The 11178-nt window shown below is 41.9% G+C and overlaps 2 protein-coding genes across 3 annotated transcripts in view; one reads left to right on the top strand and one right to left on the bottom strand.

The window, feature by feature from the left end:
* Positions 1 to 3657, bottom strand: part of POLR3F (RNA polymerase III subunit F) — a 20418-nt gene extending 16761 nt beyond the window's left edge. For both annotated transcript variants that reach the window (XM_017512669.1, XM_017512668.2), the window contains exons 1-2: positions 3381 to 3657; positions 2395 to 2512 (exon numbers count right to left, since the gene is read on the bottom strand). In XM_017512669.1, the coding sequence (XP_017368158.1) occupies positions 2395 to 2512; positions 3381 to 3442 (180 nt within the window). In that variant the 5' untranslated portion in view covers positions 3443 to 3657. The remainder of the gene's footprint in view (positions 1 to 2394; positions 2513 to 3380) is intronic.
* Positions 3658 to 3768: 111 nt separating this feature from the next.
* The window catches only part of DZANK1 (double zinc ribbon and ankyrin repeat domains 1), an 86839-nt gene continuing 79429 nt past the window's right edge, over positions 3769 to 11178 (top strand). Inside the window, exons 1-3 of the mRNA XM_037732854.1 lie at positions 3769 to 4069; positions 5569 to 5685; positions 9697 to 9850. Of these exons, the coding sequence (XP_037588782.1) occupies positions 5577 to 5685; positions 9697 to 9850 (263 nt within the window). The 5' untranslated portion in view covers positions 3769 to 4069; positions 5569 to 5576. The remainder of the gene's footprint in view (positions 4070 to 5568; positions 5686 to 9696; positions 9851 to 11178) is intronic.

The following is an 11178-nucleotide window of genomic DNA, read 5'->3' on the forward strand; positions in this document are numbered from 1 at the left end:
GCCTCCTGAGTAGCTGGGATCACAGCCATGCGCCATCATACCCGGCTAATTTTTGTATTTTTAGTAGAGATAGGGTTTCACCATGTTGGTTAGGCTGGTCTCAAACTCCTGACCTCGTGATTTGCGTGCCTTGGCCTCTCAAGGTACTGGGATTACAGGCATGAGCTACCATGCTCGGCCACAACTCTCCTAAAGATCAGAAGGCATGGGTGAGAAAAGACAACTAACTTTCCTAGTTTGGTGAGGTTCAGATCGTTTGCTTTTTTTTTTTTTTTTTTTTAAAGATGGAGTCTTGCTCTGTTGTCCAGGCTAGAGTGGCAGTGGTGCAATCAGAGCTCACTGCAACCTCCACTTCCCAGGTTCAAGCAACTCTCCTGTCGCAGCCTCCCAAGTAGCTGGGATTAAAGGTGTGCACCACCATGCCCGGCTAATTTTTTGTATTTTTAGTAGAGACAGGGTTTCACCATGTTGGACAGGCTGGTCTCGAACTCCTAACCTCGTGATCTGCCTGCCTCAGCCTCCCAAAGTGTTGGGATTACAGGCATGAGCCACTGTGCCCAGCCCACAGCTTGTTTTTATAAAGTTTTGTTGGGACCTGGCTGTAGCCATTTGTTTATGTATCATCGACCATGGCTACTTCTTGCTAAAATGATAGTTGTGACAGAAACCATATGGCTCACAAAGCCTGAAACATATACTCTCTGGCACTTTGTAGAAAAAGTTTGGCAACCCTTGAGCTAGAAAACTGATGGGAAAGGTTTAAGAAAAGATTCACTTGACCCCAAATCTCCACATCCAGAGCCCTTGGAAATCCAACAAGCCTAGTAGACTTAAAAAACAACAGTCCTTCTGAGGAGAAATTCATGAACTAAAAAGAAAAAAACAAAAACTGGCTGGGCGCGGTGGCTCATGCCTGTAATCCCAGCACTTTGGGAGGCCGAGGCGGGTGGATCACAAGGTCAAGAAATCGAGACCATCCTGGTCAACATGGTGAAACCCTATCTCTACTAAAGATACAAAAAAATTAGCTGGGCATGGTGGCACGTGCCTGTAATCCCAGCTACTCAGAAGGCTGAGGCAGGAGAATTGCCTGAACCCAGGAGGCGGAGGCTGCGGTGAGCCGAGATTGCGCCATTGCACTCCAGCCTGGGTAACGAGAGCGAAACTCCGTCTCAAAAAAAAAAAAAAAACACACACACACACACAAAACCAAATCAGTCATTCAGATGAGGCCTTGGCATATAACTCTTTAACCTAATTGCTACTGAAGCCAAGCTGAAATTCTCTCAGGAAAAGGATGTTTTGATGATGAAGTAAGGAGAGATTTAGAGCATGGGGCCCCACTAGGTGGGTTTTTAGACAGTCTTGTTTGTTTGTTTCTGGACAGTTGGAGAATGGCTTTACTGATAAATTCCACTGTGGTGCCACTGGGGGCTAAGGCTGCACTTCCTCCCCAAGGCCCAGCATTCTTCATTCAACTGGACTCATTCTTACTTGCTGAAATGCTCAGAGTGACAATGTGGAGAATGAAGCCCTGATGACTCGGCTCTGCTATGACTCAGAAAAATCGGGGGCAGGTGCGAGGTGGAAGGGATGGTATATTTCATAGGAAATGGCCCAACACTAGCAGTAGGAAGCAAACAGAAGGTGACAACAGACTACGCTTATGTACGACAGTGGCAATTAATAAATACAACAGTTATAAGATAATACATTTACTTCATTTGTCTTATAATGCATAGTTATTTCTTCTTTTTTCAATTCAGGCAGTTTGACCTGTTTCCTGGCTTAGAGTCTTATCAATCAAACCTAATACCCTTTCTCGTTTTATGACTGCTGTATTAGGGTTCTCCAGAGAAACAGAACTAATAGGATGCATCTCTCTCTTGAAAGATTCAGTATAAGGTATTTGCTCTGTGATTATGGAGGCTGAGGAATCCCATGATTTGCCCTTTGCAAACTGGAGACCCAGGAAAGTTGGTGTTGGAGATCAAAGGCCTGAGAGCAGACAGCTGATGGCGTAGATGCCAGTCCGAGTCTGAAGGTCTGAGAACCAGCAGTGCTAATGGCATGAGATCCATAGCCCAGCTCAAGATATAACTCAAAGAGTGAATTCAATCTTCCTCTGCCATTTTGTTCTATTTAGGCCCTGAATGGATTGGATGATGCTCGTCCACAATGGACCCACATCCACTTTACTCAGTTCACCAATTCAAAACGCTAATCTCTTCCAGAAACACCCTCACAGACACTCCAATAAAAATGTTTAAGTAGGTATCTAGGAATACAGTATCTTAGCCAAGTTGACATGAAATTAACCATCACAACTACATAATAAAACCCAATGATAATCAGCATATCAGTAATTATGAAAATTACTTAGATTCACCTTACCATAGACAACAACCTATTGATGGCCACTGCCCGCTGCTGGGCTTCTATATGAGGCATTTCATTCTGAATTACTTGGTCTGTGATTCCATGAGGGAACTGGTGACATAATTCTATAATCCTAGAAACAAAGGTATTAATGTTACTCTTCATGGTTACCTGCTTCAAGAGGCAGTGGGTGTAAAAATACAAGCAGAATAGTTTGAAATTGTGCGTTTTTCACAATTGGCAGACAATCTGGGTTTCTGTGATGGTTTTGGATTAAAGCATGTTAGAAATTGAAGATTATTTCTAAATACATGTTTACAGTATTACTGTTATTTAAGAAGAATATTTTTTTTCTCACTAATATGAACTTTAAATCAGAGCAAAAATCTAATGAAATCACAGGAAAAATATTAAAGTTGAGACTTCAATTTTCTCATATAATAAGCATGACAAAGTTAAGTTATAAACCTGCAAGCAGGAAGCAAATGCAGATGTTTCTGGTGGGAAGCCAAAATTTGTTATGACAATTCACCATAATGGGGGCCTGTTTTTGGAATCATACCTACCAAACAAAAATAAGTCAAAGTCTTCACCTAGTCAACAGGACCAACAAATGTATTATTCTTAACAGTTTAAGAAAGTTCGGTCTTTCAAAACTACGTGAGAATCTAAGAGTGGCAGTGCCTCGGTAAAGAATATAAAAGTGGCAGAAGCTTTGGGTGCTCTAAAAGTCTTCAGTTCAACACTGCACTGAAAACACCTGGCTTAGTGTTGCTTCGTAATCACCAACTGCGCCCTAACTCTGCCTAAACGTTTTGTCATAGACGTTCCCTTACTGACAAGACCGATCCTGGATCAGAACATGCATTCAAAAGTGTACTACGGGGAAGGAAAGCCGAGGGTCTCCTCTCAAAGCACTGATCACGTCAAAGTTGGAAGGAAGCGCATCATCACAACTTCCCAAAAAGCGAGAGTCCCAAGCCGGAGCCTCCCTGGTTTACCTGTTTTCTATTTCAACCGGATCCGCGTCGGGCGGCTGCACCTTCACCTTCACCTCCGCCATGAAGGCGCAGTACCTGACGCCTGCGGGGAAAGACGCACTGAACAGCCCGCTAGCAAGCAGGGGAACCCGGGGAACCAGTAGAGGAAAGCGCTCGGCCGAGGGCGAGGGGCCTTTTTCCTCGTGTCGCAGCCGGTCCTTCCTTGCCTTTCGGTGGGAGGTGGCCAAGCCGCGCCTGCTCCTTCCTACTTATAGGCGCCACTACAGGTTCTTATTCTTGTTTTCCAGAATGTCAATTCCCATCGGACGCACACGTCTGGTTCCTTCATTCTGAGTTGGGAAGCCAACTTTTAGCACTTTGCAACCCTATGAAGGAATATTCTTAGATGCCTATTGGAAAGCCCTGGGAAAGGAGCTCCCGGCGGATACCAGTCTCCCTGCGGCGAGGCAGGGGCGGGGCTAGTTGCTAAGAAGCTGCGTTTCCGCTAATCATCTGCCCTGCTCCCAGTGGGCGGGGCGCGGCTCGCAGCGTCTGTGGTTACCCGGGTGGCGGCAAAGGAGGAGGCAAAAGGCGGTGAGAGGCCGGCGATCGGGTTGAGGGCGGTAGAGACGCATTAGGGGTCTCGATCGGCTAGAGGAAGAGGAGGGCGGTTAGAGGAGAAGAGCTTCCCTTACTCCAGCGGAAAGGATGTAGGTGTCCTTGGCCACCCGTGATGGGCGGGGACTACCAAAAGGGGTTCCTGATCCGGGTTGCGAGGCGGGGCGGTCCAAGTTGGGAGAATTGAGGGGTCTGGGCATCCCGTTGACTGCACGCTGCCATTGGGCCTGATGGATCCGCCCTTTTCTTGATTCCCTTTGCATGGGGGCCCCGGCCACCCCAGCTTCCTAAGGGCAGCTGCTAGTTGACGCTCGCGAATTACTCCCTCTCCTACATATTTTTATTTAGAATTAAATTTTCAATTACTTTTATTTTATCTGCCTTTCACTTGAATGGAAATGCGACTATGGGCAAGTCTCAAGTCAGCCACACTCCTGTAGGAGCTATTGCGGTGCTGTCAGTATCTGTAGTTTATATTCTTGGCCCTCGATCCGAAACTATCCAACAAGGCATTACGTTCATCCCTTAAATTTAGTTACCCCACTTTCGAGAATACGGTCTGTACAAAGCTCAGACTGCAGAGATGTTCAGATCAGCATTATTATAACTGCAACAGGCAAAACTAAAAAGAAACGAGAGATAGCTCAGCCACAAATGGATAAATAAATACATGGAAAACTGTAAAAAATACAGGGAGAATGCAAGAAGTAGACTATAAAAATGGAATGAATATGTGTATTATAACTGAGTAAAATCTATGGATTCTTAATGAAATTTGAAAAGGCAATACAGAGATGTAAATGGTTGCTGTGTTAAGGTGAGCATTTTTGCCCCTGAAACCTGCTGTGCATTAAACATATGACAACCTTCCTCCCTACCCTCATCCCCAAAAAGACCAGTAAGGCTTTCATACTGACAGTTAATTATAAATACTAGGATTTATAAATACAGTAGATGGAATGGGAGGCTTGTGTTTGTTGGTCACTGTTTATCTTCTTGCAAACTTCCTTTCCACTGAGTAGTAGTACTCTGCAGTCCTTCTAAAGTGTCTTTGCAGCTTTCAAATTCTAGAACTGCTATGGTGACAATGGCAAGGCTGTGAACCTGGAGCTTTCCCAAAAAAGTTAGTTCTAACTAACATTTTGTGGTACACACAGAGTTACTTCTGTTCCCCTTGTATGATGACTTGCCCTGAAACCAAGAGTGGTGACACACACCAGAGGCAGGAAAAGGTGATAATGATTTAGAGGGAAATCAAGTCAGAGAATTAGTGATAGTCTCTCTTTTGCCTTACTCATTTAATTTGTTCTTTTAAAGTAACTTCTTTCCCCCATCTCATTCATTTACACTTCTTTCTCAGAAGTGAGGTATTTAGATAATCGAAACCCCACATAAGACCTCAACAGTAAATACAGCTGGAATGCAATAATTATTTCCATTAAAGAGGGAATAGTATTTATAGTACCATATTAACAGTATTCTTTTTTATTTTTACTAGTTTTGCTGCATTTAAATTAAGTGCTGCTCTTCAGCTTTTGTGTACAGCTATAAGTGCACATTGGAGTTTTTTAAATATATGTATATATATAAGGAGAGAAAATGACTGCTGGTTCAGTGTGTGTCCCTCAGATCATACCACTACGAGTACCTCAGCCTGGAAAAGCTAATCATGAAATTGATAACAATACACTTTTGGAAATGAAATCAGGTAAGGATCGCATATATTTGAAATTGTTTAAAATAACATTGTTATATTTCTTGTGTTTATCTGGTTGCTGATTTATCTCTTTACATGCTTTCTCACTCTTTGCTCTGCTCTTTGGGAAATTTGTGAAACTTCTAAAATTTGAAACAGTGCTGTCCATTGATGGTTTATAGAGTGGTATACATTTGGATGAAAATGGTTTGCTTTGGCCACCCTTTATTTGTATAATTTCAGCAATATCTTGACTTACCTTAGCCAAGGTAAGATGTCCTGGTGCTGGCTTGGTGTGGTGGTTCATACCTATAATCCCAGCACTTTGGCAGGCAAGGCAGGCAGATAACTTGAGGTCAGGAGTTCAAGACAAACCTGGTCAACATGGCAACACTCTGACTCTACTAAAAATACAAAAAATCGCCAGACGTGGTGGTGGGCACCTGTAATCCCAGCAACTCAGATGGCTGAGGCAGGAGAATTGCATGAGCTCAGGCAGCACAGGTTGCAGTGAGCCAAGATCGCACCAGTGCACTCCAGCCTGGGCAACAGAGCGAGACTCCATCTAAAAAAAAAAAAAATGTCCTGGTACTTCCCCAGATTTTTCCAGTATGCTCATTATTTAGCTGGTATAATAAATTTGACCTACAGGCTTTCTAGTCAGATAAATTGGAGACTTAAAATCTCTGCCTTGGCAACTTCTTGTGACCCTGGGTACATTACGTAGCCTTTTTGAGTCTCAGTTTCCTCACTGTAAGGCAGGGATAATAATGTCTACTTTTTAGAGCCATTTTGAGGATTAAATAGGTTTGTGTGTGTATGAGGTGCACAGGATTTGGCATGTAGTAATGCTAAAATAAATCTTAACTGTAATTACAGAAATAAAGCAGTCTGGGCTGGCCATGGTGGCTCACTCCTGTAATCCCAGCACTTTTGGGAGGCCAAATTGGGTGGATCACCTGAGGCCAGGAGTTCGAGACCAGCCTGACCAAAATGGTGAAGCCCTGTCTCTACTAAAAATACAAAATTAGCCAGGCACGGTGGCCAATGCCTGTAATCCCAGCTACTCAGGAGGCTAAGGCAGGAGAATTGCTTGAACCCTGGAGGCGGAAGTTGCAGTGAGCTGAGATCGAACCACTGCACTTCAGCCTGGGTGACAGAGCAAGACTGTCTCAAAAAAAAAGAAAGAAAGCAGTGAATGTATATCCTGCTAATATTTATTCTTCAAATTCTTTTTTTTTTCTTTTAAAGATAGGGTTTTACCATGTTGGCCAGGCTGGTCTTGAACTCCTGACCTCAGGTGATCCACCCACCTTGGCCTCCCAAAGTGCTAGGATTACAGGCGTGAGCTACCGTGCCCGGCCTTTTTTTTTTGAGATGGAGTCTTGCTGTTGTTGACCCAGGCCAAAGTGCAATGGAACAATCTTGGTTCATTGCAATCTCTGCCTCCCAAGTGCCAGCAATTCTTCTGCTTCAAGCTCCCCGGTAGCTGAGATTACAGGCGCCTACTACCTCGCCTGGCTAATTTTTGTATTTTTAATTGAGGTTGGGTGTCACCACGTTGGCCAGGGTGGAACTACTGGAACTACTGACCTCAGGTGATCTGCCCACATTGGCCAGGGTGGAACTACTGGAACTACTGACCTCAGGTGATCTGCCCACCTTGGCCAGGGTGGAACTACTGGAACTACTGACCTCTGGTGATCTGCCCACCTTGGCCTCCCAGAGTGCTGGGAGGTAAAAGCCATGGCATCCAGCCCAAATTCTTAAATATGTGTGTATATGTACACATACACATATATACATATACACATATATAATTAACATAAGGAAGAAAAGTTTTTTTTTTTGTTTTTTTTTTTTTGAGACGGAGTTTCGCTCTTGTTACCCAGGCTGGAGTGCAATGGCGCGATCTCGGCTCACCGCAACCTCCGCCTCCTGGGTTCAGGCAATTCTCCTGCCTCAGCCTCCTGAGTAGCCGGGATTACAGGCACGTGCCACGATGCCCAGCTAATTTTTTGTATTTTTAGTAGAGACGGGGTTTCACCATGTTGACCAGGATGGTCTCAATCTCTTGACCTCGTGATCAACCCGCCTCGACCTCCCAAAGTGCTGGGATTACAGGCTTGAGCCACCGTGCCCGGAGGAAGAAAAGTTTTATAGGTAAAACATAGGAACAAATATTTGTATAAAAAGGACTTTGAAATTTCAATTATGTATTTGTTTACATTTTTGTCTTTTTTTAAACCAATTATATATTTTAACAACTGAAATGTACACAAACTTTCTGCATTTACGGTATGCCTCTGTGCTGCTTAGACCAAGAGTGCCGACTAAGAATACGTATTATTATCTGTGTTCTCCTTTAGCTTAAAAGCTGATACGATTTTTTAAACTGTCAAACCAAATTAAACATTTTAATATATGTGCTCAGAATTCTTAGGAAAACTGAAAAAAAAAAAAGGATAACACACTATATGAGGAAGATTGTGGTCAAATAGGTGCTTTCATGCATTACTGGTGTCAGTGTAAATTGTTTAACCATCTACAGAGGGCAGTTTGGAAATATATATATGTATATGTATGTGTATTTTTGAGATGGAGTCTCGTTATGTTGCCAGGCTGGAGTGCAGTGGCACAATCTCAACACATTGTAGCCTCCACCTCCCAGGTTCAAGTGATTCTCCTGCCTCAGCCTCCTGAATAGCTGGGATTACAGGATGTGCCACTGCACCCAGCCAATTTGGAAATATTAATCAAGATTACAAATGCTGGCCGGGCATGGTTCGTCACACCTGTAATCCCAGCACTTTGGGAGGCCGAAGAGGGCAGATCACCTGAGGTTAGGAGTTTGAGACTACCCTGGTCAACATGGCGAAACTCCGTCTCTACTAAAAATACAAAAATAAGCTGGATGTGGTGGTGGGTGCCTATAATCCCAGCTACTCAGGAGGCTGAGGCCAGAGAATCGCTTGAACTCTGTAGGTAGAGGTTGTAGTGAGCTGAGATTGTGCAAATGCACTCCAGCCCGGGCAACAAGAGCAATACTCAGTCTCAACAACAACAAAAAATAAATAAAAAAGAAAAAGATTACAGTACTAGTTCTACATATTTGTCTTGCCCATATATTTACAGAAGTAATTGTTTACAAAATTATTTATTACAGTGCTTATAACTGCAAAGGAAACAAAGAAAAGGAAAAAAGAAGATAGCCTTAAGATCTGTCTGTAGGGAATTGGTTAAATTATTGTTCATCTGTATAAGAGAATGTGATGCAGCTATAACAAAGAATGAGGAAACTCTTTTTTTAAAAAAAATAATTGAAATTTATTTCCTAGGAAGCTCTTTATATACCAATATAAGACATACTATTAAATGAAAAATGAAATGTGTGGAACAGGTGATAATATGCCATCATTTGTGTCAAAAGAGAGGGGGAAATAATAATATGTACATAAATGCTTGTATGGATATAAAATATTTCTTGAAAGTTACTGAAGATACTATTGATAGCCTGCGGACAGCTGGTGTCAAGGGTCGGGGGAGACACCTTTTGACCTTTTGAGTCTTGAGTCATGTTTCTATCAGTACCCTGTTGGAGAGGCAAAAAAGCATAGTGGTTCAAGAGTGTGGGCTATGGGTCCAACCTAGCATAAGTCAAACCACAACTCCTCTATTATTTAGCAACTTTATTAATCTCTCTAGGACTCAGTTACCTCATCTATAAAATGGGTGTAAAATAGGATCTACCTTATAGGATTGTACAGACTAAATGAGTTCGTTCATGTAAATCACAGTGCTGGTACAGAGAAGAACTGCATTATTGTTATTACTATTCATTTTCATTATGTATATATAATAACCTATAGGTCAGTTATTTAAGGAGATTAACACAATCTTAAATCGCAACTTTCAATCTTAAATCACACACTGAAATCTTAAATATTAAATGGACCCACAGGCATTATTCAGGAACTTGCTATTTTGGTGTTAATGATAGTTATCTTGTTTTGGATTTTTCAGACACCCCAGATGTCAACATATATTATACTCTGGATGGCAGCAAACCTGAATTTCTAAAGAGAGTTGGTTATGGTGAAAATAACACATTTAAGTATATAAAACCTATTACTCTGCCTGATGGAAAAATACAAGTTAAAGCTATTGCTGTGTCAAAGTAAGTTAAGAGCATGGTGATTAATTTATAATATAATAACATTATGTTCTAATTTTATTCATTTTTTTCTATCAGAATCAGTGCTGCATTAGAAGGACCCTAATGAAATTTTATTTTAATTTCAGCATACATACGTAACATTTGTATTTTACTTGCCTTTCATTGTAAAGTGCAGAAATCATAAGTAAACAGCTCAATTTTCTGATCTTTAAATATATGTAACACTTCACAAATACATGAAGTGTTACATATATTCATTCTGTTTTTATTTTAAATTCCACATTGGGGTTTCAGGAAGGAAGATCCTTCCCAAGGCTGGGGGCCTCTAAAGAGCTCTATCTGGCTCAGAAGAAAATGCTGTGTTTACGGAGTGGCTCTTTTATTCCCCAGATGTAGCCTACAACTACCGCCATCATTCTTGATTTCATTTTATATTGACTTAATTGGCCTTCAAAGCTGCTGTCATTTCAACTTGTTGGGCATTAGCTACCATACTTTTTTCTTTATCCTTTTTTTTCTTACTCAATGACTTTTTCTCATTTTCAAATATAGAAACACTATTTAATTTGGAAACCTTCACCATGTGTCGTAGGAAAAAAAATAACTGAAATGCCTGGCAAGTCTGTGTGGCTGTGTTATAGGAATTATTTTTCCAGCAATGCAGGTTTGGCCACATTTTGGGAACATTTTAAAGCCCCAAACCAAATACGGCACCTGGCTGGCCCAGGTACTTTAAAAGGATACCAGCCCCACCCCCCACTGGCTGAGTTCCTGCATGGCTTTTTGAGGAAAGCCACACATTCCACAGCAAACATGATCGCTTTGGCATCTGAAAATTAAAACAATCAAATGAAATGAAACAAACAACCCCTTTATGCACATTATTATTATTTTTAAGTGGGTTCTGCAAATGGAGTATGTGGACGTTATTATTCTTTTAAAATATTGGAATGTGTAGCCTTTTTTCACTTGCCAAGCCACTTCTATCAAGGTAGGTCATCTCAATTACTAAAAATTAAGAAGCTAAATACTCTGGTGGCCAAATGCTGTAACGCAGGCCTCCTTAGAAGCTGCAAGTAGTATTAAAATGAAGAAGCAATTTGATGACTGACTATACAGCTTGAAGGAGCTAATAAGGCTTTTAAAAATGAGTAAAAAATAAGGTCATTCTTTTTTTTTTTTTTTTTTTTTAGACGGAGTTTTACTCATGTTACCCAGGTTGGAGTGCAATGACGCGATCTCGGCTCACCGCAACCTCCGCCTCCTGGGTTCAGGCAATTCTCCTGCCTCAAACCTCCTCAGTAGCTGGGACTACAGGCACGCGCCAC

This window comes from Cebus imitator, unplaced genomic scaffold (assembly GCF_001604975.1).
Source record: "Cebus imitator isolate Cc_AM_T3 unplaced genomic scaffold, Cebus_imitator-1.0 Scaffold475, whole genome shotgun sequence".
In the NCBI taxonomy this organism is placed as follows: domain Eukaryota; kingdom Metazoa; phylum Chordata; class Mammalia; order Primates; family Cebidae; genus Cebus; species Cebus imitator.